The sequence below is a fragment of the Cottoperca gobio genome, chromosome 2 (assembly GCF_900634415.1).
Source record: "Cottoperca gobio chromosome 2, fCotGob3.1, whole genome shotgun sequence".
Lineage (NCBI taxonomy): Eukaryota > Metazoa > Chordata > Actinopteri > Perciformes > Bovichtidae > Cottoperca > Cottoperca gobio.
Genome location: NC_041356.1, coordinates 11,179,905 through 11,206,955, shown reverse-complemented (window position 1 = coordinate 11,206,955; position 27,051 = coordinate 11,179,905). Strand labels below are relative to the sequence as shown.

At 41.9% G+C, this 27,051-nt stretch overlaps 1 protein-coding gene across 10 annotated transcripts in view; it reads right to left on the bottom strand.

The window, feature by feature from the left end:
• Positions 1-26,632, bottom strand: part of LOC115021344 (type I inositol 3,4-bisphosphate 4-phosphatase-like) — a 28,362-nt gene extending 1,730 nt beyond the window's left edge. Inside the window, exons 1-27 of one of the 10 annotated variants that reach the window (XM_029451730.1) lie at positions 26,499-26,632; positions 21,147-21,223; positions 16,061-16,297; positions 15,471-15,515; positions 15,126-15,244; positions 14,899-15,015; positions 14,611-14,690; positions 14,356-14,461; positions 13,821-13,911; positions 13,092-13,239; positions 12,737-12,867; positions 12,387-12,491; positions 12,198-12,306; positions 11,921-11,938; positions 10,986-11,169; positions 10,652-10,867; positions 9,625-9,766; positions 9,095-9,229; positions 8,453-8,485; positions 7,627-7,799; positions 6,816-6,939; positions 6,600-6,667; positions 6,216-6,415; positions 6,032-6,129; positions 5,696-5,808; positions 5,453-5,607; positions 128-3,629 (exon numbers count right to left, since the gene is read on the bottom strand). In XM_029451730.1, the coding sequence (XP_029307590.1) occupies positions 3,449-3,629; positions 5,453-5,607; positions 5,696-5,808; positions 6,032-6,129; positions 6,216-6,415; positions 6,600-6,667; positions 6,816-6,939; positions 7,627-7,799; positions 8,453-8,485; positions 9,095-9,229; positions 9,625-9,766; positions 10,652-10,867; positions 10,986-11,169; positions 11,921-11,938; positions 12,198-12,306; positions 12,387-12,491; positions 12,737-12,867; positions 13,092-13,239; positions 13,821-13,911; positions 14,356-14,461; positions 14,611-14,690; positions 14,899-15,015; positions 15,126-15,244; positions 15,471-15,515; positions 16,061-16,166 (2,997 nt within the window). In that variant the 5' untranslated portion in view covers positions 16,167-16,297; positions 21,147-21,223; positions 26,499-26,632 and the 3' untranslated portion in view covers positions 128-3,448. Of the gene's footprint in view, positions 1-127; positions 3,630-5,452; positions 5,608-5,695; positions 5,809-6,031; positions 6,130-6,215; positions 6,416-6,599; positions 6,668-6,815; positions 6,940-7,626; positions 7,800-8,452; positions 8,486-9,094; positions 9,230-9,624; positions 9,767-10,651; positions 10,868-10,985; positions 11,173-11,920; positions 11,939-12,197; positions 12,307-12,386; positions 12,492-12,736; positions 12,868-13,091; positions 13,240-13,820; positions 13,912-14,355; positions 14,462-14,610; positions 14,691-14,898; positions 15,016-15,125; positions 15,245-15,470; positions 15,516-16,060; positions 16,298-21,146; positions 21,224-23,632; positions 24,069-26,498 lie in introns of those variants that run through there. The other 9 variants (XM_029451739.1, XM_029451774.1, XM_029451765.1 and 6 more) reach the window with 9 other exon arrangements.
• Positions 26,633-27,051: the final 419 nt, after the last annotated feature.

The following is a 27,051-nucleotide window of genomic DNA, read 5'->3' as shown; positions in this document are numbered from 1 at the left end:
ACACACACACACACACACACAGAAAACCATGGAGGAGAAGCTGAGGGAAAGCAAAGTTAAAGTAAGTTAAGGAAAAAGGTTTTCTGAGATGCACAGAATGAATGAACCTTAAAGACCACAAGATATCTTCAGTCTGGTTATATTCTGCAGCTGCAGGCAGAACACCTTTATTACAGCAGGCGTGTGGCGTTCAGGGACACACTGACTGGAGGTTTTCTTAGGTTTGTGGTACATTTAGAGCGACATGGGGACGCAGCAAAGGCTAAAGCTTTTGGACATGTAAGTGCTAACGGAGGAAGAGAAGCACAAATAAAGACAATTCAGTTTGCTGACCTGAAATCTGTCCGATTACTTTTAACACTAAAATTAAATAATTATTATTCCCAAAACTTTGACAAATGATTTAAAGCTTAAATAAAAACACTTTTGACTGGTCAGCACTAAAAGGAAATCCTAACAATAATTTCCTTTAAATATAAGAACACATTCTAGGTAAATATTTGAAATAAATATGTTAAATGTTAGCATTAAAAACAACCTCTTCACAATGATATTGTTAACAGGAGGTCAGAGACATGTCGCGCTGCGATATAAAGTGACAGGTATGGCACAAGCAAAACAATCACATTGTATAGATTATATTATTCTCTGCTTTGCAATAACTAAAGACAATATTTAGCAAACGTTTCAGGCAATACATAAACACAATTTATGTACAGCGATACAAATATATTCTGTGATACATCTGGATTCATACCAATAAAAAAACAAAGAAATAAAAAGGTCAATATAAGGATTCTTTTATTTACTGTCCGTATGGGGAATTTAAATTACGTCATTTTAAAGCATATTTTTACACGTTTTTCATAAAATAATTCCCGTTCCTTCACTCAGTGTTATATACTTTATATCAGCATTTATATATTTACTTATTTTAAATGTAACGTCTAACTTCCGTCTCACAGAGGTAGTTCTAAACTCAAATATATAGTAAAAAACAACCATAATAAAGAGTGAATTATAAGTTAAAAAGGGTAGAAGAAGAAGAAGCGAATAATTCTCAAAATATCAAACTATTTATTTAAATAGGAAGCTAAATGCATTTTATTATATTTGACCTTTCATCTGAAATGCATCCTTTAAGGTTCGAGCGCTGGAAATCCACAATAATCCTCAAAGGAAGTGTGCGAGTGTCAGAACGTACAACAAATCTCTACGGACCGATAAATACAACAAGGAGCGGCGTGATTTGAGAACACGGAGCGATGTCTCAGTGCCAGCGTGAAAAGAAGAGAGGTGACACACGGGCCGCTGCGTCGTGTTCCAGTGTTTCGGGGTCGTGAGGACGGGGAACTCCCAAAAGAGGCTATTTTTGGTTTGATCCATTTCCTTACTGGGTCGCCGTTGGTAACTGGGAAACACGAGCTTGGCTTCATCACCAACTGTATAATTAATCTTAATCTTTGGGGTTTTGGAAGTCAGAGTTACGAATCTCTCAAACTAAGACACGTTCTCCGGCGTGTTTGTCCTTCACTTTGCAGAAGAACCAACATGCACGTGCATTCAGACAAAGAAACCTGCAAACACAAATCCTCGTTTAAAAACCCGACTGAAGCATTTGGCACGAGCATGAATACATTCCTCATTCGTTCATCTTCCAGCTCAAACTACAAATGAAACCACTTCCTTCATCGACTTCATGAAGCTAATAATAACAACAACTGTTGGAGCTGCGCTCTGTACCGGTTTCTTTTAAAGACAGCTGATATAAACGTACAGTTCTACACTGCGTAATCAAACCCCTGAATATCCTACACTCATACGTTCACCAGCTGGAGGGACTCGCAATGAAAATGTAGAAATGAACATTATTTTCTCATTTGTTTGGGAGCATACTTCTGAAACACTGCAGCTAGTCGCTCACTGACGATACCTTGCATACATAACATCTAGTGAGGACTACATAACCTCTCGTGGCGTTATATTTATATTGTTGCCGTGTGCGTTTACCTGCACGGTCAGCAGGTTGTACGACACTTCCTCATTGATCTGCTGCAGGAGAACATCTCTCCGTTTTCTTGCAGGAGGTCTAATGTAATATTATTCTGCGTTTTCCGACACACAAACACTTACGAGTGCGTACGAGATGTGCTGATGCGGTCTTGGTGAATTAGCAGACACACGGGGAGGGCGCTTTCGTTTCTGCTACAAAACTGCTACAAAGGAAAACACACATACTGCCGTTCAATCACACGGCTCCTCATCTTGGGTCATGCATGTTGTCACGAGGCCTGAGACAAGGTATGCAAGGTATGTAAGGTATGCAAGGCATTTAAAACACTTTGGGCCACATGAATCGGGGGTGCGGACGTTTCCTTTGTCTCTCGCAGGAAAGGGAATACTGTGTTGTTGGTTGAAGTGTTTCCATGAGTTCAGTTCATTTATCTTGGATATAAATACGTTTTCTCACTTTACAGACATGTAATTAAATAGATTCTTTCTTATTTAAGCCAATAAAAGGCTAAAGTTTGGATAATGTTAACATGTAAACAGAGTCAGTGACCCAGGCTGAAGTAGAAGCTCCTTCTACGTCTAGAAAAGCAGGAAGACCGAAAGAAATAGAATAAGCAAATACTGCCTGAAAATATAAATATATATATTAGCCAGGGTAAGCTTACTTCATTTTGGCACAAAATAAAAGCTTTAGTTTCTTCCACTTTAGCTTGTAAGGTGCAAAAGCACATGGAAGACGATGATAAATCAAGCAAGCGAAACATATTGCACAAATTATTTACGATAAATATCCATTATTATAGCTGCTATCGACAATAACTCTTTCCTGAAAGCAAGATTTATATATATATATGGATATATATATATACACACACATACTCTGCATAGGTTTATACATATTCACAACTCTGGCCTGCAAATATACAAACTGTGGCTTTGTGTTTTCACTCTGTTTTGTATTTTGTTGTCAGTGAATGAAGAATAAGGCAGATCACACATCTGTCCACAAGAGGGCGCTATCCACTACAAATATATCAGTGAGATTTACATGTAAATGCACTTGAGACTATTTATCTAAATCTTAAATATAAACCACTTGTTGTACCCTAACAATTCCTGGACTAGAGTTAAAGATGTGTTTCAAAGCTACGACTCTGACTGTGGATCGGTACGGCTCTATTGTTGTGGATTTGATTAAAAGTCAATCGTAATATCAGAGTTGATATTTTTCCAGGCTTGCCAAACATTTTTCTGTTTGTTTGAAAACAGGAAACAACAAACAGGAAGTGCCCATAAACAAAACAAAAGTAGGTGATGAACGGGACATCAGCTGTGTAAAGCCCTTAGTGAGGCTGGGACAGGATTACATCCACACTGAAACACCCTCAGGAGTCCGTGTGGAGTGTTCCCACACCTCCTCATAAAAAGGCGTGGCTCAGCTGCAGCGGAGTTTGGCCAGGAAATAGGCCACGCTGAGGAAGATCCACACCACCAGGAGGTTGGGGCTGAGGGCCAGCAGGGGCAGCGAGTACAGGAGGCTGGGGTCCAGCCGGAAGTCACGCACTGGCAGCAAACCGCTCAGGTTCTTCTGGATCACCCCCTCCCGCGTCCCAATTCTGCCGAGGCACGGGGAGGTGGGAGGAAGAGGAGGAAGAGGAGGTGTGGAGCAGCAAAAAAAAAGGTTGTAGGAAGGGGAAAAGGTGGTCGAGGAGAGGAGCAGAGGGAAGTTGAAAAGCAGGAAAAAAGGAGGGAGGAGAGGAAGCAAGAAAATAAAAGATTGCGAGAAGGAAGCGTGTGTCGCAACAAAGCCAAAATAAACAGATGGCATGCACAGGTGAAAAAGGAACAGCGGCGAGAAATCACAATGACAAAGAAACCACGATGATAGACAGCCGTGTCCACGGGGAGACGTGAGCAGAAGAAGAAATCAAAAACCGACAACAAATGGAAATGAATTACGAACCAACCAGAATAAAATAATCCCACAAAGAATGAGACGAAACCGTGACGAAGAGGAACACACGGGACACAGAGGAAGAGGAAGAAGAGAGGACAAAGAGAAAATTAAGAAAGAAGTTTTCATGTCTTTCAGAAAAGGAACGAAGATAAGAAAAAAAACAGCAATGGCTCACCATGTTTCTATATTCTAAGACATGGGGTGAAGAAGGAGGGGAACATGTCAAGAAAGATGTCTTGGTTTCACTCGGGACAAATGAAAACCAACGTGCGGAAAGAAACATCCTTTAAATTCAAGATCAAGTGAAGCCGTTTGGATCCCGACTCAACATGTGTCGGCACGAGGACGAGGAAGCCAGCACGAGGTTAGAAGAACTGAGAGATGCTAACATGCAGCAAGTACCTGGTGCAGTCTTAACTTCAGAATGTAGGTACATCTGGAGGGACGGGTACAACATCAAGCTTTTTCCTGCATGCAGCACAGCTCAAAGCCATCCCTAAGGGAAGTAAATCAAGCGCTATAATAATGATCATGCTCGGCGGCTGATGAAGCAAAGTGGAGGCGAAAGGAAGAGACGTGAGGAGAAGGTGAAGAGAAGTCGTATCATGCGAGATTCTGTGCGACGCTGCAACTTTATTGAGCACAAGTACAACGCAGACAGGTGTGATTACATCTCTGTTGAACAACAAGAACTGCACTTTGAACACACAAACATTTTCTGACACAAAGATACAAACAGTAAAACTCTGAGCGCTGCAGGGACCCTGTACGCACACCGTACGTCTTTCTATTCTACATTTTTAGAAAAGCATTTGAAATGACACGCTTTCAGGAAACACATGCTGCCATTTTGTTTCCTTTCCTAAATTGCAACATTTATTTATTTTTAATCTGCAGTATTATTTTTAATTATTTTTGTTCCTAAAAAAACAAAACTTTGCTGCAGCGTCTATGAATAATCCTTAATCTTTCTTTATACCACTTCATTTGATGATGAACGAAGGAAAGGAAGAAAGAAGGAAGGATGAAGGAAAATAAAATGTTGCATGGATGGTATGTGAAGTGCTCCGAGGATACAAATACTCTGCCGGCCTGCTAGCAGCTGACGAGACAACGCATGTACAGGAACAACTGGTAGACGAACAACAAGCACTCAGTGCACACGATCCAAAGAGGATCTGAATATCGGTCCGGTTCCTCTCTTCAAGAGCCCCGTGTCCCAAACCTCCTTTGAGATGAACCGGTGACTCCAGATCAGTTTGTTTCTCAGAGGACGCAGGCAATGCTTTTAAAACCACACGTGGGCAAAACCTTGTGTGCGTCAGAATTACATTTCCCACAGAATTTGTTTCCAGTTTCTTCGCTGGCTTTAAAGATTTTGATCCCCGTAAGAATATCAACGTTTCACACTTTTTGTTTTTGCCCAGATATGATTTTCAGTCGTGTGTTTTTCCCATTCAGGCCCCGTGAGGGCGTCCCTACCTGCGCATGCAGTCCAGGGCCTGCGTGAAGACCTGCGGCGCCATGCCGTGCTCGTGCTGCAGGATCAGGCACTGCTCCAGGGTCACCGACATGGCCGTGCGGTCTTTGGCGCTTTTGCAGCTGGTGAAACGAACCCCGTTGAGCCGGCGGCAGATCTGAGACAGAGATGGAAAAACAAACGAGCGTGAATGTCAGAAAATGAAATGTTGTGTGTTTTAAATATACACAAAGCAGAAGCGTCACCTCGGCTGCCTGCCAGAGAATGTCCACGTTCTTGTTTTTCCTGGCGTGGACGTTTTGCCCCAGAAACCTGAGCAGCTCGGGGAGACAAGTCTGAGAGCGAGATCTCGGGAGGCCTGAGGGGGTTTAGGCGGGAAGTTTGGAAACGTAGGTGAGGGGAAGAGGATGGACGATGGGGCGGGAGAGACAGGAATTAAAACAGCACATTAACAAAAGGTACGCTCTTACAGGAAGTGGTGTACAGAAGTACCACGATGTGTCTCAAAATGATACTTGTGTAAAGTACTCGAGTACTTCTAACACTAATGGTTCCCCTGTTAGTGACGCTTCAGTACTTACAGTCCTCAGGCAGGACTTCTTTAAACTGTTCATAGTACGAGTTCAGCCGGGAGAGACTCTCCAGGTTGATGACCTCCTGCAGGGAAGTGTCTCCAAACCTGAGCACAGAAACACACGTTCTCTTCATCGTCATGCACAACATCTCGCTGGAACTTCTTCTTCTCTTCTTCTCCCGCTCACTCACTTCTCCGCCAGCGTCTGCTGCTCGTTGATGCCCACGTTGAAGTGCACCGGCTGGACCCTCAGCAGCATGCCGCTCTGGATCTCCCGCGGTAACGCGTCAAACATGGTGCCGGGCAGCGGGATGCGGACGTTGAAGCCGTCCCGGTTCCCCGTGATGATCGGCAACATGTCGGGGGCGGAGCTGCCTGTGGCCTGGGTCACCTGAAAGGGAACATGCAGACCATTCTTCAAACTAACTGAATAATCATTGAAGATGAAATAAAGCACAATGAAGAATGACAGGAAACTAAATTATGGCAATAAAACCACAGAAGAAGAGTGAAGTAAAACCGTTATTAAAAGTAGCTTTTTACTATATCCCTGCAGCGTCCTGACGTCTTCCTACCTTAAAGGTGACGTTGCGGAGATCCATGATGCCGACACTCATGTCCTCCAACATGGCCAGCTCCTCTCCTGGGAACACACACACACACACACACACACACGAGGGGAAACAATCATGAGGATTCAACTTTAGACTGTAACAATCGTACAAGTTTCAAATAGGTGAAATCATTTTAAGTGCAGCATACAGAAACAGTGTGTGTGTGTGTGTGTGTACCGTAGGTGCTGAGCAGGGACTCAAACTGAGCCAGCAGGCCGATGGTGTACAGCTGTCGGAGGAATCCGTTGTCACGGAGACAGTTCCTCAGTTTGATAATGAAGCCGCAGATGAGAGCAGTGAGCTGCAACACACACACACACACACACACACACACACACACACACACACACACACACACACACACACACACACACACACACACACACACACACACACACACACACACACACACACACACACACACACACACACACACACACACACACACACACACACACACAGGTGTTAGACGGAAACCCACAACCTGCTTTTAACTTTGGCCCAAATAAGTGAACCGTCTGCAGAGTGGGCGTGTAGGGTCTGTGTAGGGGTCTGTGTAGGGGTCTGTGTAGGGTCTGTGTAGGGGTCTGTGTAGGGTCTGTGTAGGGGTCTGTGTAGGGGTCTGTGTGGGGTAGGGTCTGTGTAGGGTCTGTGTAGGGGTCTGTGTAGGGGTCTGTGTAGGGGTCTGTGTAGGGTCTGTGTAGGGGTCTGTGTAGGGGTCTGTGTAGGGTCTGTGTAGGGTCTGTGTAGGGGTCTGTGTAGGGGTCTGTGTAGGGGTCTGTGTAGGGGTCTGTGTAGGGGTCTGTGTGGGGTCTGTGTAGGGGGTCTGTGTAGGGGTCTGTGTAGGGGTCTGTGTAGGTCTGCAGGTGAAGACATCTCTCGCTTTCTTATATTTATTCTTTACACAAGTGTTCAACTGTACTTTATACTAACAACACTGGACCTGTGTGTGAGTAAATATCACATCCCTGTGTGTGTTGGTGCTCACCGTCTGGCAGAAGACGACGTCGCGGCGGTACTGCAGCGACAGGTCCATGGCTATCGTCGGGGCGCTGTCCTGCATCAGCAGGAACACCATGGACTTTTTGGCCTTGTCGCTCATCATGGCGACACACTCTGTGAGCGTGGTGAGCAGAGGGTACAGCGCCTCGCTCCACTCGCCTGGGAAACATGCAGACAGAGAGCGTGTCGGTCTATAAATACATTACCGAGGTTAGGCACGAACACAATCTAACATTAGCCGAGTTGACGTGATATTTATGCCTCATAAAGTGGATTTATAAGTTCTAATAAGATATTTTAGGACTTGTTAAGACAGAAACAGGAAACCGATGAAACAGAGAAGCAACAGGAAAAGCAGAAGCTCTGACAGAGACCATACTCCACTGGGGAAAGCTCCAGGACATTTTGAACTGTGTCTCTTTCTTTATGAGCCCTACATGTCCCACCTGCACATGTCTAACAAGCTTCCACTTGCACACAAAGAAATTAAGTTCTTTGCCGTTTCTCACATAAAAACATTTTGGTTGTGTGTAAACATCCTACGTACACGGTCACATTCTCTGCAGTTCGTCCCACCTATTACACCCCGTGTCGAACGTCATCCAGAATTCATATTAGTGCGATTAGTGTAGGTTTGAATGCATTATTTGATTGTGTGATGGGAAAGTGTTTGCGCTAAAACAGGGTGTTAAATTCCTCTTTAATAAAGAATACCTAATATAAACATATTTACATAGACTGTGCCCAGAGCTGTGGAAAGATGCAGAGAAGCAGGGGGGGGGGGGGGGGGGGGGGGGGGTAGCAGCTCTTACCTGGGTACGCCTCCTCAGCACTGGGGCTTCCATCTGGAAGAGGGGATGGAGGTGCAACGTGCATGATTAGCAGGCGCTGTGAGCCAAAAGGGCAGCAGAGACACACAGAACACACTACGAACCAGGGTCAAAGATCTATCAACGGACCATTCAGCTCAGATTATAGAGCCGGTGTTGCTTTAATGATTCAAGTAAAGGTGCACAGTCGTGGTTCGGTCCTTCTTCTTCTCTTATTCCCAGAGGTGGAAGTACATTTACTCAAGTGCTGTACTTCAGCACCATTTTGAGGTACTTGGTTTTGACCAGATATGTGACCCTGGTCCAGTACAACATGAAGAGTCAGCACAACATCTCAGAAACAACCGCCGGCTGTGTTCAGCCATGAAGCAGCACTAACACCGGCAAAGCTGGAGAGTAGAAAAAGCCGTTTCTCATTTTCTGCTTCCAGCTACAGAAATGCTGCAACGTTATGGACGGACCAGAACGACAAAGATTGCACACAAAACAAAACGCTTCACATTAGACAGTTTGTTCCTCGCACTAGGTGACGAGTGAGGATTTTAAAAGTGAAGCAAATATCTCAGAATCCCGAACGAAAGACTTGTTGACAGAAGAAGAAACATAAAAACTAAATAAACCTACAGGACTCTTGTGCAGAGGAGAGGGCGGGCAGAGAGGAAGAGGATGGTGGCGGTGATGATGATGATGATGGTAATGATGAAGATTCCTCTGATACACTTCCTGGGTTGATCCAGAAAGCTCGTCTTTTTCCTTCACCTTTTCACAGCCATACACATCGATTAATTTATACTCTTAAATGCATTTAATGTCAATTAATTTGAACCAATTATATTATATTTGCTTTTTTTAATGACTATTTCTTTATTAGTCGCATGACTTTGAATACCGATCTAAAAACTTTTATATATTTGTAATTTAGTTCATTTGTTCTCTTTTTTTTTTAGTTACTAACTTAATTTCCTTTTTAATTTGAACAAAAAGAACAAATAAAAAGTATTATGATGCAAGCAAAAGATAAAAATTGGGAAGGACATTTTTCTCTATTTTCGATTAATCAATTATCTAGAAAATAAATCTGCAGCTTCATCGATAAGCTACGGTAAGAGACGTCAAAGAAGAGAAACATAAACAGGACATTGTGTGTGCGTTACCTTTCTTACTGGCGCCGCCCTGCAGGTCAGTCTGGGTAATGTCCTGACTGCTGGCGCTGGGCCTCTTCTCCTTCTGGAGCAGCTTGTCAACACGCTGGATGATGCACTCCAGAGATTTATCCACATTCACCCAAACCTTCTCCTGAGAAGAGATGGAAACAATGTAATACATGTTTCAGGGCTAACAGAGTAATCACAGCAGGGAAAAGAATTGAGCTCGAGGGGAGAGAAGCTGCATAAGAGATGAGATGAATCACATCAGTATGCAAATCAAGGAGCACGCCACAATTTTTGCTTAACAAAGATTTAATGTAATGCAAGCAAATGTAGAGCTCTGTTACATACTCGTCTCAGGCTGCCTGGTGATACAGAGGCAAACATTGATGCTTGGACTAATTCTGTCACATTTATAGTGTGTTTTATAGTGTTTTATAGTGTTTTATAGTGTTTTCTGTTACAAAAGTAGTTTAAAATGATAATTTCTTTACTCAATGCATGAATATTTGATGAAAACAAGCAGCAAACACACGTGTATGATATTGTGCACTGACAAATTAAGTGACTCACTAAATAACTGGATGACTAAATGTGTTGCAGTTATAGAGACATCATATTACATCCTGCCATTTTGAACTTGAGTATAGAGAAAACCTATTACAGTATATGTGATATTAAAGATGTAACACATGTTCTGGCAATTTACCAGATAAATAACATTTATTAAAAATAATATTCCTTAAAATATCAGTATTCTTGAGATCAATGTGTTTTTATATATATATATATATATATATATATATATATATATATATATATATATATATATATATATATATATATATATATATATATATATATATATATATATATACACACACATACATATACATACATACATACACACACCTTTTAGTGGAGACTTAATATAAAACGTTCAAGCACTAACCGTCTAAATGACAACTTTAGTGAATGACAAAATATCTAATTGATAAAAAACTGTTTTACTTTTACTATCTAACTAACTCACCCACTCCTCTTCATGCCAGTCTACGTGCAGCGAGGATCGACTGTTGCGACCGCTCCACTTGGCGAGCAGCGTGTCCTGGTCGTTACGCAGGCATACTTGTTCAGAGTCGGCGGAGGGAGACGCTTTGGAGGCGATGTACTCGGGCCGTGCTGCGTTCAGGGCCTGAATGGCTGAAGCCAGCAGCTTACAGTCGCATACCGTCACCAACTGACGAGTCTGAGAGGGTTAGAAAAAGGTATCCATTACATTTCATTAGAGAAACATATGTATTGATTTTGTGGTGAACTGTCTCTTTAAGAGCTTATGAATGATAACTGGTGTTAAAGTAAAATACCTTATCAGCCAGTATAGCGAGCGTCCTCTCCAGTCCGCTGGCAGACCGATCCTTGGCGGCTCGGGAAAGCCTCTCTGCGTAGTAGCTGACCTGAGTCTTCAGCGTGTTGATGTGTGCGATGATCTCTTTGGCTCTGACGATGTCCTGGGGGATGTAGACGATGGACTGCGAGCTGGAGAGGGCGCTGCTTCAGAAAGCAAAGACGCATTGTTTTAGCAGCAGGTCTGTATCCGACTGTATGCTGACGACACGCTCTTATATCCTCAAAATGTAAAAAGTTAACTGTTGAGTCTGGGAGCCTCCATCTAAAGAAGAAGTCCCTTTTTTAATAACAACAACATAGCATTAGCATGCACATGCCTGTTCTCAACAAAGGTCCAAATCAGTGGCTTATATAAAAGCTACAGGTTAACACAACGACAACATGAAACTAACTAACGCCAATAAACAGGACTAGAGGTGATACCGCTCACTTTCTGAATTCAGATAAATCTTTAGGAGAAAATAAGACGTTCTTTTCGATGCTTTAACGGTTCATTTGTTTTCCAATATTTTTACTAAACGACAGCTGAATTTACAAAATGAGCGGTATTCCAGAAAACTTTATGTACTGAGTTATAAAATATCTGGGTTTCACACATAAGTGTGCATTGCAACATACATGTGTGTTACTTTCAAACACAACACTGTTAATACCAAATTCATCAGGTGACATTAAAAGTTGCTGTTAACAGAAGCAATGTGACGTTCTTGCAATGCATCATGTGTTTGCAAATCAATTTCATTCAAACTCACAAGTTCATCCAAGAGGCTTGAAAATCATCAAACTTTGTTGTAAAACTCCAAGAAACAGTGAATGCATTTGTTTTGGTGGTACAAGGCAGTGAGAGTGTGTACAAACAAATGAGAACAAGCAAAGCAGTGCAACAACTCACCATTCCTCCTCATATACGCTGATCAATAAAAAGTAACAAAAACAAAATTAAGAGGAAGCCAGAGAAATTAACTGCAGAATTGAAGAAACAATGCACTCATTTAAAAATGACTACAGGGTAGCCAAATCAAAAGAAATCTTTCACACAAAATTATTTTTGTATGGGTTTTAAGAATTTGAAACAATATAAGTAAAATAAAGCAGATATCACAGTGATTGAGGGGGAAGAACATGCAAATGTCATTTCTTTTTCTATTAAATGTCCCTTTTCAACTTACTGTTTCTTTGCCTCCTCAAACCTCTGGATGAGTTTCCGCAAACCGCTGTTTTTAAAACCCTGGCAGTGAGCCGCCGGAGCTCCGATCGTTATCACATCGTACGTGTGATCTGGAGAGGAGGAAATCATGTGTGAAAAGAATTTAAAGAAAGAGTCTTCAGGTATCTTTGTCCATGTTCTAATGTCTCACCAAAGCCCAGCTCATCCTGCACCCTCATCCTCTGAATGTGTAGGTTGGTTGGCATGAACTCGAGCTTCCTCTCTGCCTTCAGGTTGCTGGCTTTGAACGATGGACCTGACGTGGAGGAAGAGACAGAAAGCTTTTCTTGTCATATGCCCTAAAGCTCGTCCAACATATATAATAAAGAAATAAAATAGTGCAAGAGACATAATGGTGCAAGTAAAATGCAGGAATAAGTCAAATATATACATAAAAACAGAATGTAAAGTTGTAAATACTGTAATAATACATAAATATGTGGAATAAACTGGTGTGTTTACGATAAACAGCGAGGGGGAAATCATTGTATGTGCTCTAACCTCTGTAGTTGTTGAGGTCCGACAGTGTTTCCTGGTACGCGAGTATTATCGTCTGGTACTGAGAGACAATCTGTCGCCGCAGATTCTCCCAGCAGGGGGATAACTCTCCCAGCTCCTCCAGCTCACACACCCTGGAGAGTTGTTCAGGGAAAATGGGATTTAAGCATTACACTACACTTGTCTGAGGATGCATTTCACATTACTTTATTAGATTTTCAAGCAAAAAAGGCCAAACATGGTCTGGTTCCAGGACTTCTGCGGCTCTTCTTTATGTCGTGTGACAGTAAATGGAATATCTTTGGCAAACCACGTTGCAACAAGAGCCTTCAGTTAAATGTGAGAGGTGTGCTTGTACCTGACTGCGTCCTCCTCCAGCAGCAGTTTGACAAACTGTCTGGGGATGTTTAATGAGAGGACGCTCTCGGCCATTTGCTCCAGCACCCGTAGGTGGTTCCCGTCAGTCGTGGGGAAGCGGTACATCCTGGACATCGTGCCTCCAAACACTGAAGACACACAAGATTAAATTAGGCTGGATTAGACTGTGGTGGAGAAAATCAGACTAATCAGACAAACCAACATGAACAAAAGTCAAGAATGTAGATGCCGTGCACATGTTACAGTACCCTCACAGTGGTTATATTTGGATCAGCAATCTATCCCCGAGGTAAACAGATCCGTCCCACTCACTGGTGACAATCCATATTGTTCTGCTAGATAATAAGATTTATGGTCTGATTTATTGGTAAACGTGGAGCCGTGCGGAGGTAGAGGACGGACGGGAATGTCTGAGCTTCTCTGATTGGATCATCTATGTATATAAATGGAACTGTTATGATGCTTATTTATATACCTGCCGAATCGTTTAGACTTTAACGTTGTGTTAATAAATCAGCAGGAGAGACAATAAGAAGGAAAACTGTGTCCTGGTTATATTTGTTCATTATTTCAGATTAAATAAGTTTTAGAAGTCAACAATATGTTATATTAAACCTAAACAACTCAATCCACCACACTGTGACCACTTTATTTGTCATTTCTAGGTGCCAGTAGCTCATAAGGTCAGCATGGATGGAAATATAAATACCTGAGCGCAGCAGGGTGTCTTTGCATAGCGAGGCGTACTTGATTCGGACTCCCATGGACTCGGTGAGGCTCTCATCGACGGACAGCACCGTCTGCAGGACACACACACAGCCAGTCAACAATGGGACTGTACACACTGCTCCTACACAAACCCACTAACCCATGTGACGTCTTTATTATGACATAAAGAAGGTTAAGTGACTTTTGTTGAATTATGAAGCACTTCACATAGACAGACAAACAGGAAGCCGGAGAGACGCACGTGGAACACATTAGTTATGAGATGATGGCTGTCAACTGCAGGAAATCTGAAATAATAAAGTATTATATGTTTTATTAAAGTGTATGGGGCCGGTGGTCATAACATAATTCTAATCTCTTGTAATAAATATAAGGTTTAAGGTTAAAACCGAGAGGAAGTAAACGTTTTAAATGAACCACCAATTCTAAAATACTTTTTAAGTCGTTTCCTTTATTAAAAACATAAAAGGGAGTTTTTTTATCTTTAGGACCGCGTCCCTGCCGGCGGCTCTTACCCGCCCGTTGATGCCGTCTGGCAGGCAGCCGGTCCTCTGGTCTGCTCTCTCCTCCATCTGCCAGGCAGCTATGGTGATGTTCCCCACCCGCTCGTTCTCTGCTGATCTGTCAATTTTATTTTATTTCCATTTGAATACATTACGGATAAAACTAACAGTTTACATTGTGTGTGTGTGTGTGTGTGTGTGTGTGTGTGTGTGTGTGTGTGTGTGTGTGTGTGTGTGTGTGTGTGTGTGTGTGTGTGTGTGTGTTACCTCAGTTCGAGCTGTAATCTGTGGCTCTTCTCTTGCAACAACTCCTTTACAGGAAAAAGTGCTGAGCCCAACATGTACATCTGAAGAGACGGAACGACAATATTATTGCTATGTTCATATTCGGCTGTTTCCTTATCTCTTCTTAACTCGTGTGACCTCCAGAGACGCACAGACGAGTCAACGTTAGTCTTTGCTGAGCTGCACAAACTGGAAACACATTTGCTTTGCGTAACAAAAACTCCACAACTTGTCTTTTTCCAGACTAGAAGAAATCTGCCTGAACCGTACCGTGCCCTGCGAGCGGTCCTTGACGTCGTAGACGGCCAGCTTCACCTGCGTCTGCTGGTTGATGTTGGACTCCTGGAAGAAGGCGATGCTGCTGAGGAAGATGGGGTTACTGGTGCCCTGCGGACGGAGGCAGTGACACATCAGCATTACTTACTCATCACCACTTTAATTGAACGTTTATTCCAAATCCAAAGTAGCATTGCAAGTAGCAGAGTAAAGCGTCTGACCTCTATGACTTCGGTCTGGGCGTGTTTGGTCCAGAAGGCCTGCGGTGGTGTCGTGCAGCTCACTGCTACAAAGCTGTTGGGTTTTCTGTCCGACGCCGGAGTCAGCAGCTCTGTGCAAACTGGATGAGAAACACTGCATGAGCCGAGGCATTACAAACACCCACCTCATGCTTTTGGAACCTGATACGTGTCGTTTTTCACTTTTAAATCTAGAAAACATTATAAAATATACGACAAACGTACAAAATCTAACTGCCAACAGTCATTTCGAAGACAATACATGATACACGAATACATTCATGAATATATTATTGATGAGTCCAACTTGTTCTGAATGTTACTCACCCACGCTGAACTCCAGCACCGGCTCATCTGGGTCCTGACTGTTTCCTGGAAACCAAACCAAAGTCACAAAACTCCGTTACGCAAAGAAGACTTTCAAGCCCTGCAGACCCTGAATCTGAATCTGTCAAAGTCACACTTTGATTTGTTTTCCTCTGAGTAATAAGCACTGCAGACTGTTAAGATGTAATCTGTGCTGTGATATGCTGACATATGACGGGGCAGCCCTCAGGCCTCATCATGATCTGCGTCTGTGGTTGAAGAGGCGATCGGCTCCCACACAAGTTTAACACTCTGCCAGCAAAGTGCGTGTCGTATTCAACACTGTCCCAGTGACACAACAAAGAGGTTAGTTTAAGCCTTGCAGCGCTATAAACACAATATTCATAGATTTTTTATATCATTAGAAACAAAGGGACAAGATCTTCTCATTAATATTTCTGTTTTAGAACATCTACTGCCGTTTTAATCTTTAGCTCATCTCAGTTTCATGATCATGTTTAATGCTTTAGATGAAGCGGAGCAGGACGTCAGATGCTTTCAGATAAATCTAATCTTCAGTAACCGTCTGTCCACAATCAGCTGTTCCTCACCTGCCAGAGCGAGGCCGATCATCTCGTTGGACAGCTCGAATGTGCTGGCCCGGTACACCGACCACGGCCTCTGGATCCGGGAGCCGCGCTCTCGGACCCCCGCCATGCCTGTCCGGGAAGAGCGGGCTGCGGCAGGAGGCCTGAACACACACCCTCACACGCACGGTCACACACTCCCATGTGAGGTGCCCCTCTTCCTGCGTAGATCCACGGCTGCTCCAGAAAGCAGTTTGTCCTCTGAATGAGAGACGAGAGGGGGGTTAGATTAAAGGGGGACATGAAGTCTTCATCTTAGTTTAGAAATATTCTTTTTTTAACTAATCAAAGCATCAGCATATTGAAATGTATCAAGTCAAGTTAAACAATGAAAGAAACTGGAGCTACAAAGTCTTTGTGAGGACGCAACACAAGCTCATCAGGACTCCCAGAGCGGCTTCAACCACACGATGAAGTCCAACGCATTCTGACGATGCTCATGAGAACACGAGAGGAGAACAGAAATAAGGAACAAAGTACAGAAAGTAAAACCGGATATAAAACTGGCAAGAGGCAAAGTTATCTCTCCAAGCAGCCACTGCAACTCACAAGGTCAAGCAATCCAATCTTTATTCACCTTTCCCTCCCACACAGTCTGCAGCGTATGTTCATACGACCACATTGCATTTGTTGCCAGAACGAGCACGTTTCCCCAATAGAATAATAAAGTACCATGTTATTGAAGCATCTTAAAAAGGAGGGGAGAGCTTCTGCTCAGTTTGAAAATCCATCAATAATGAAGCCTTCTTCCTCGCGGTCACAGGGAACATATATTTTTATTGTTCATATATAGAATATATATTTATAGACGTAAAAGAGAGGCACGTGTCTGCTGCATGCGTTCCTTGAGTGCGCTCAACATCAGCACGTGTAACATAACGTACAGCATGTGTCTGTGGGACAAAGTTTGGTGCTGCAGCAGCGTCTTGATTTGCATCAGTGTGTCATCCCACGTACAAACTTACACATTTGCATTTTATCTGCCCATTTATGATGATGTTGCTAAGAAACCGTCCTTAGGTCCTCCACATAGTTTTAGATTTCTTCTTCTTCTCTTCCTCCTCATTTCATTTGCCCTTTATATCCATCTCTTCTACATCCTCCTCTCTTGCTAGTTTTGGGAGTTTTTCCACCTGAAGACACTGTTGTGCTCCCAAATCTGGAGTTGTTTTTGCTTTATTTCCTCCTGCCCCCCCCCCCTGAATCGTTTGGGATCTGTTTCCCTGAAGGCTTTAGCCAGTGGATGAGCAACTGTCCCACTCTTTGTCTCTCCTGCTTTCGTTCCTTCTGTCCCATTTAGTTAAAGAGCAATTAGCCTATTTGCAGTAAAGGGCCAGTAGCAGGCTGCGGTACATTTTATTCTATTTTGGTACAGTTGTGCTCTATTTATTGTAGAAAGAGGTGCTGGAATGATTCAGGTTCAGGTCAGGTTTGTATTCACCTCATGTCAGAGCTGTTGTGTACATTGCGTGTTTTTCTCATATGAATGAATGTTTTCTTTAAACCTGGTCACTGAAATGTGTTTTCAGAGGTTCAGCTCTGCCTAGAAACTGAGCTCTAAATGATGCATCTTTTACAAACAGGCCCAGAGAGTGATCTCATTTTCATTGTGGTTCTGGGTTAATAGTGGGGGCCTACTTCCTGAAGGGGTCCTCTGTGCATCTCCTGGCAGTGCTTGATGTGCCCCACTTCGCTCAGATACACGTGCCCTACATCTGTCCCTGCTATCAGCTGGAGCACTACCTGAAGATCTATCTTACGAATATCTTACATTTGTTATTTTATTTACTTATTTATTAGAATATATTGTTTTAACTCATTTTCAAAATAAATAGAAAAGACATTTACATAAATACATCTCTTTTTATTTATTTTAAAAACTGAACTGCTGATCCTTGCATGCCCTGAATATTTCAATAAACAAAACAAAACAAATACGTTGCATTGAATAAACAAACATAAAGAGCTTCAGTAGAACGACAGGCAAACATGTGGCCTGTTACATCCGTCTTTGTTTGCACATTATGGATGCACAAACATGTTTAATCACATGTTTGAGTGTGTGTGTGCATGCATCAGTCTCCTGCGGCTCCTTCTAATCAGGTGAAAGACAGGAAGACTTACGAAGCATCTCTGTTGAGTCGACATTATACGGAGCCCTTGATAAGCATGTTCACCAGGAAGTGTTTTACAGTAAACATAAGGGGCGATAAAACAATTTGTGCTGGAATACAAGCTTGTATAACCATCAGCAGATCAAAAGACAGTCAGTGCGACTCCAGCTCTGTCTCACTAAAGATTTATGAATCCCATGGACACACGTACACACACGCACACACACACACACACACAGAGCAGATCAAAGACTACAGCTCTCAGTCATCGTGGCTCTGGTTCCTCTACTGTTGCATCAGCAGCAGTGAGTTCCTGCTAAAATAAGATTCCTTATGCTGCAGAGACGGTCTAAATGTCCTCCTGGTAGTAAAAGAATTGAAAGCCTGGACTACACAGATTAAAACAACAATCAGCATGGACTCCGATGAGCTCAAAGGTCTTTCATGGGAGCGATAAAGCTGACCTTCAGAATCAAAGGGGTGGGTGGATGGAAAGTTTCCGAGGCCCTGCACACCCCAACAGGTGTTTATTATAGTTTGTTATGTACAGTATCTCATGTTGAGATGTTAATCAAAATATATACAAACCCACACACCCCTAAAAATAAGTATGTTAAGTGCAGCGTGCAGCATAACATCGCCAATACTTCAGCTGGTATGTGGCAATAACCTGCTGCATTACGTGACTTCTTAAAGAAATACTTAACTCTTCCGTGGCAGAGTATAAACCCTAACCTGCAACAACACACAGTGCAAACAGAGGATCTACTGCTATGTTTCCACTATTAATGTTTCTATCTGAATGTAGTCCAGAGAGTGAGCGGGCTCGATGCCCAAACCTAGAAGGACATTTCCAGTCCCTCAGCCAACTGGAGTTACAGTTTCCACTTCGCAAGGCCAAAGAACCACCATGAGACGGGATTAAGAGAGCGTCCTTATCAGACAGGGCTTACTACACAATCATCACTGTCATGTGCAATATTCACTCTTAGAACTTCCCTTTGTGTTTGATCTGCAACAGGTGACAGACGTAACACCTCAAATCAATTAAGTAATTCGTCACGCCTGGGGAAAACAGTCGGTGCCGAAGAAAACAACCTCTTCTTTCTCCAGATCCATGGCAGCACAGAAACTCCACTGAGGGGGAAAAGCTGCCATATAAGGGCTCTCCAAATTTAGCCTAGCGTGTGTGTGAATATGTGTGTGTAGGTTTGTGAGTCACATGAATTAGGGCACACACACACGCACACTAAATCCGGGCACATGAAACCCCAATCCAGGATTCACAAGGTGGATTTTGTCTTATTATCAGGGGTATAAGCTTAAAGGTCCATTAACAATAGCAGCTATGGAGAACCTTTAAGTACATTTGGCAAGCTGTATTCTAAAATGCCACTAAAATGACTCTAAAATATAAAAGGATGCAATCTATGACCTAACCTCATCTGGATAAATGCATTAGAAATAGGGTTTACGTTTTGTCCGAGGTGAAGAATAAACTTTTAATCTGTGTTTTGAAAAGCGGTGACGAATGACTTGTTTAGGTTGGAGGAGTCACGACTCCATTCATCAGCCGAGACTTCTCCAAACATGTCAGCGTGTTGTGAAATCAGATATTTAAAGAAGGTTAGCGACTAACAGCGCAGACAGGATCCTGCAGGAACGCTCTTTAAATGTAATGATCAGGGGAAGTTACGACAGTTTACATTTTTAAGCCCACTTGTTTGCCTTACAGTCTGTGCTCACATCTTATGTGTACATGTATGTGGTTGTGTTTGAAGCTGCTGTCTTAGTCTCTAGACACACCGGGGGGAAAGAGAGACAGAGCGAGAGTCCAGTTGCCCATACATGGTGAAACCCCATTTTACAGCTCCCTCTTTGCCAAGAGGCCGTTCACACACTGAAGACATCGCACCACACGGAATATGTGTGTGTGTGTGTGTGTGTGTGTGTGTGTGTGTGTGTCGGCTCACATCTCATCTCAGACTAAGTTTGGCTCTGACTAAAGGTGACATCTTCAAATGTCTTATTTTTTCCAACCAAGAGTTCAAAATCCAAAAGATATTCAGTTAATCATATAAAAGAGAGAAAGAGCAGCAAATGCTTAAATATATAATATTGTACTTAATTCCCATGCATGCTCCTCCCAGCATGTGTTTACTTCCCATCCATCTCTAAACTAATCCCAGTTTAACTGCAGGATTTAGGAAATCTAAAGACTTTCAAATGGCCGTCAAATTACATTTGATTCTTGTACTTTTCACTTCATCTATATGATATTAATCATCAAAAGGAAGCAGGGATTTATGTCGGGAGCAGGAATATGAGGTCTTTTCTGTGATCAATATTCCTTTAGAGGGCTCGCGCTCTCCTTTAATGCTGCAGAAAGCCTTTTGCAATGAAAACCAACATCTCTACAACACAAGACTTCCCTTGGCTGTAAGAAGTATGGCGGCACTTGATGCCTTATTTTGACATTAAAGAAAGTGTTCATCACATCTTTTATCTGTCGGGTGAGAGTCGTTGAGCAGACTAAGGAAGTTCTGCACAGAAAGCCGCATTAATACAAAGAGTTTGTCTGTTCAGAGCAACAAATCGCTTCCTCCGCTGCTCTCGCACCGACATGTAAAACGTGCGGAGACTGCACAGCAGCTGATGACCTCTCCGTACTTCATCTTGGGTTTCACTGCCAGTTTACAGGTTCTGTATTCAGTGCCTTGATTTGTATTCACGCTCAACTGAATTACTTTATTCGTCATACATCAAGCGAAATCCACAATTATTCTGCTTCCATCTTCTCCAATGTGAGAATTTGCTGCTTTTGTTTGTTTAACATCGTTGTAAACTGAACGTGTGAATCATGGACTGTTCGGACAAAATGAGATATATAACAATATTTGTTGGTTGCAGCCAAAGTAATATGATATTCTACTCACAGTCTACTTGATACGATGGAGGAGGAGAGGAAGTTCGATGATCCGGATTCACTGAAGATGAAGCAGAAGTTCACAATCTGCAAAGACATAAAACGGCAGTTTTACATTTGAAAGTGTGTGTGTGTGTGTGTGTGTGTGTGTGATACTGTCTTCTATAATTCATCACAGGCTGTTTTGTTGTTTGTCCACATCATTTTCTCTTTGTAGGACTTCAAATGGGACAAGCAGGACTTATTTGTTCAGTGGCTTTCTTCCACAGTAACACACATTTAAATGAGAGAGTGGTTCTGTCCAAAACAGATTTACTTCCACGTTGCTCGATTGAGCCAATCACAGAGGTGTTCCCTGTCCGTCTGTGTGTCTGTGTGTACCCTGTGGGCTCGACATTACAATAAAGCATGAATAATTTCATTAGAGGGACGGAGCAGCTGTAGCCCTTTCACATGAAAATGAGCATCGCCTACAGCCTGAAACACACTCTCTCTCTCTCTCTCTCTCTCTCTCTCACACTCACACACACACACACACACGACTCTAAATATCCTGCAGAGCTCGGCAATAAATCAATATAATATCAACATTGTGACTGTATTCAGTAATCGTAACATCAATGTATATCTTAACTATCTTCAGATACATTGCAGTGAGCTATATATAATAAATAAATAAATGACCTTATTTGTGTGTTATAGCTCAATACAATGAAATACAAATGAACCAACTCAACATCATTTTCACGTCATAAATCATTTTAAATATAAAGTTCCACTTTAATGTCATCCCCATACACTGATATCACGGTGTCCGTTTCAAAATGTCACAATATTTGAGTTTCTCAGTATTACCCGGATCTTGTTCTCATCTAGTTTCTTTATCTATAAAAGTCAAGTACAGTGTGTGTGCGCGTGTGTGTGTGTGCGTGTGCGTGTGGTGTGTGTGTGTGTGTGTGTGTGTGTGTCTTGCTCAAGTTGGCATCACTTCCTTCTGTTGTTTCAGGAAGTCGGCTGACGAACAGTAACTTTCGGTGAGATATTATTGTGTGTTGCACAAACACTTGGCTGCACTTCATAGAGATCTGCTTTGTACTGATAACACACTGCGAAATTACAACTAATACAAATACCGCATTGATAATGTTACTTGCATTAAAATATGCACGTATAATCCCGAAAATGTACTGATACTGAAAACCTGATTATCTTACGTATAATGTTGGAACCAAACAAATGATTTCAACCAGTCTGAAGCTTTTTGAAGCGACGTGGTGAAAGCAGAAGTGAGCCGTCAGGTCGAGACTCTCTCTGACCGTCTGGTGCACCAGTTCTCACAATGTGAAGGAAGTAATCCATGAAGACGTGGTGATTTCTGCAATGACTCATACTGTGAGGATAGTTAGGGTGCTGAGTAACCCGTCAAACAGAGTATAATGACAGGACATAATCTAGTGTTACTCTACTGTCAGCACCTCAATGATGGTTTCATTTAAACATCTGGCCTCGTGATTAATACTGAGAGTCCACAGCCATGCTTTCAGCTGAATGCTAACATGCAGAGGTTTAGCATGTTAGCAGTCCAGTCCAGCTGAAGTTCTCATTTATTTGGTTTACATTTGCAATTCACACATTTATCGGATCCAAATTTGAGCTGAATTTTGGTTCAGTTTTAACTAAAAGTGAAGAAGGTCAAAGGTCAGACGTCAATAGGTTGAATATAAACCAGTTACTTATAAAAACACCTGCCAACATCCGTCCCATACAAAAGTACCCATTAATCTCAAGGGGGACATTAATGTCTAACTTTGTCAGATCTTATAAAACCCTCGAGTGGTTCGCTGTATCTGTTTGAGTTCCAAGTGTGCCATTACATCCTCCAGCCTGCGTTTATGAGATACACGATACAGACTTTTTCCATCTGAGGGGAATCAGTGGAGCAAGTAGAGCTATATGCCACGACTACAACTTGGTTAGCGGAGATCTTTAAGTCCTCTTGAATCCACCATGAATATAAGTGTGAAAGGGTCAGGATCAGGGCTGCACAATATATCCTTTCAGCATGCGCAATGGTCAAATTGCAGGACATACAGAACATAGAAGTAGAAGTACTTAAAATAAATCATAATGGTCTAATACAGATGTAATCCTGAACTTTGTCTGCACAATAACCAATATTTACATTCTCCAAGCTTAGCTGCTGTCTCTCCCTGCCTGCCTGCACATTCACAAAACTGCAATACACCTGCCTGAGCATTGCACTGTGTAGTAAAAAGTGAAATAGTACTACAGCAGAAGTGTTATTAAAACTAGTACAGCATCGTTTTGCAATCAGCCGGAAATTCTACAATTGGTTAAAAGACCACACATTAGCATACAGCATGATGGTGCATTTTCTCTCAGATGCCCAAACACAGATCAGATGTCAGACATTAAACCAGCGTCACAGTGCAGTCATGGCATGGAGATGGCAGCCTAGAGTTTACACACACATACCCGAGGACGTCTGCTGCCGATGGATGTAAACAAACTCACGCTGCAGACGCCGTCACGAGGCAAAGAGACTGCAGCCAGCCCTCGCTCTCCCTTCTCCCTCCTGCTTTTCATCTCTCTCTCTCTCTCTTCCTCGGGCTTTACTCTCCAACTGCTCGCTGCTTCCCAAACGTGCAGGCCTATTAACTCTTTCTCTGCCTGGTCTGCAGCAAAAAGGTCTCTTCCAGTAGGGATTGAAGATTATAACATTCATAAAAATGGGATTTATTGCAGGACGGTGATTCTAATATACAGACGATTGAGTGCATTTGCTGGTTCTAGCTTCTGGAACAATACTCTGTACTTTTTTACAAATTACAAATCTGACTTGACACTTGATGCCAGCAACAGTTTGATGGACAATGATCAAAAACAAACTAAAACAATGATCAATTAAAACAATATCATATTTCAATCTCTACTCCTGTGGTCATTAAAAGTGTTTATTTAGAGCGGCAACGATTTGATCACAAATGTATCGTGTTCATAAACTAATATCTTTGACAAAATAAGACACATGAAGGTGTCACCATGGGCTCAGGAAAATGTAAATAAATAAATATAATATGATAGTTTTGTCTATTTGTTCTCATATTTGTGGTGAGGGAACCATCTTTGGGACGTTTAAATAGATTAATTATACAATACATACATTAATCATGCAAATAATCTGCAGATTAATTAGTTAATTAGTTGCAGCCCTTATGTAATATAATTATTAACATTTTATTTCATGTGTTTCGGACTACATATCTGCATTTTCGCAAATGTTTTGTGTCATGCTTCCTGTGTAAATAAGGTGAGGCTGATGGAGCGATCCATTTTATGTGAAGAGGATGATACAGCTCATCATCACCGACCTGAATCCCCTCATTAAGTCCGCTTCATGCTTTCTCTTCCTCCATCTTTTAAAACCAGACGGGCAGCAACACAAACAGATATGCTCGCTGTATATACACGTCGCATGACGAGAGCAAGAAAGGCAGAGGCAGAGGAAGACACACATGAGGATCAACTAACAGTCTCAACCCTCTTAAGCTGAGTGGGAGAGTTTGATGAGTCACCACACACACACACACACACACACACACACACACACACACACACACACACACACACACACACACACACACACACACACACACACACACACACACACACACACACACACACACACGCAGGCACGCTCGCACTGGTTCATGCATCTCTGCTAAATAAAAAGCACTAATTGGTATCTAAACTAATTAATTGTTGCCAGTAAATGCATTTACAAACCAGCTGAGCCAATGAAAGACTGATGTTTAGATTGACAAGACAGAGAGAGAGTGTCAAGCAATGATTTATGTTGAATTGCAAGAGGAAGTGGAAATAGTGGGGTTTTTCCCAGACTAAAGGGAGTACAAAACACACGCAGAAAAAGTGCAGAAAGATTGTGCAAAGGAAAGATGCAGAATTACTTTTGAATTGTTGAATTTAGGGCAAAGAAGAGGGGGATTCAGTGGCTTCAGAAAAAGTGGCTGCCATGTCGAATAGAGAGTAAGACTATACACATAGCTGCCATAAGTACGGTATAATCCCCTAACATATGACTATAAAGCTCAGGCCATGTGATGACACCTGAGGCCGCTCTACTCTCTGAACAAAGGCCCAAAGTTTAGATTATTATTTTGTAGCATGCTGATACAAATGATTTTAGGCTTTAAAAAACTATATAAACTTGACTAGGGCTGCAACTAACGATTGTTTTTATTATCGATTCATCTGCAGGTTAACTTTTAGATTAAACAATTAATCGTTTGGTCAATTATAACGTCAGAAAAATGTCCATTCCAGTTCCTCAAAGTGTAAAGTGATGTCTTTAAATGTCCAACACCCAAAAGATATGCACTGAAAACAGCATTTTATGCCATTTCTGCATGAAAAATTACTTTAACAATTAGGCTAATTGATTGTCGATCGACTAATTGTTGTAGATCTAAACATTGATGGCATTTGCAACTTGGAAACTCTTGTATCCTGCAAGTGTGTTGGTTCCCTGGCACACAAACAGATGGAAAGCCTTGCAAATCTCCCACCTGAAGCCACTTCCTGCATCGTACTTTCACAGTAAGGGCTTCGTTTTCAAGCAGGTCACTCTCCTCCCTCTTAAAGAGCCTCATCAGCTCTTGGAAATCGATGACCTTGGCGGCTCCTGCACAGCGAAACTCAAAACCACTGTGATGGCCAGCAGAGAGACTGCAGTGAAATGTGAGGACAACATGCACAACTAACATGTGTGCACATCCACAGTCAGCATGGATGTGTGTGTGTGTGTGTGTGTGTGTGTGTGTGTGTGTGTGTGTGTGTGTGTGTGTGTGTGTGTGTGTGTGTGTGCCATCACTGCCTTATCATAAAATGATGTCTCATCATGCTATGACAATACATATGTTTACACACACAAACACTCTTTCCTAACTAAGTTACGTAATACTAGCGGGAGCAGGGTGTCACCCGACTGACACAAACAAGGAACCACTTAGTCAAACGAGATTATTAATATTAAATGACATTTAACCCCAATTATTTAGCCACACTCATTCAGATTGAATGTGTTTTTTGTCTTTATAAATATGTTACACTCAAATGCTTCTGTCCTCTAATGTTTAGAAGTTATATGGCAATAAATACAATACAATTTGCCTTCTTTATCAATTACGTAGTACAGAAAACTAGCCAAAGCTTCCGTTTCCGAACTTACTGACAGTATAAACAACGACAAATCCTTCGATAAAAACCCGTCATTACGCTACGTATTTTTGAATTAAAATTAACCGTAAAAGTCGTCACTCACCGATCTGATTACGTTTTGTGATAAAAATTTCCGTTTATTGGATAAAAAGACAACTGTTGTGAAGATTGTGTCCACAAACTGCAGCACTGTTTCTGTTTTCTGCCCTTTCTGGCTGAAGCCTGCAGCAGCGACAGCCGTTGGTCACGCCCCCTGCGTGGCACGATGCCGACGTCATCACGCAGGATCGTACGCACAACGTAGATATTTTTCAAAGCAATAAATAATATTAATTAATTAATATTTATTTAATTACAGATTAATAAAAACACGTATCAAATCGATGTAAACCAAAAATAAGTACATTTACTCAAGTACTCAAATATATATACTTGTACGTGCTTATAGTTTAGTTTAGTTTATTTCGGTCATTTTCAATTTATCCAACTCAAATACTCATTTTAAAAAAGTAATAATAAAGAATTAGAAGTCATAACTTTTGAAAGAGTGACAAAACAAAGCAAGTTGACCTATTCTTATATTCATAATTCTCATAAAATGTATACACTAAAAGGAAAGAAAGAAACAAAATAATTAAATATTCAGTATGTGTGTG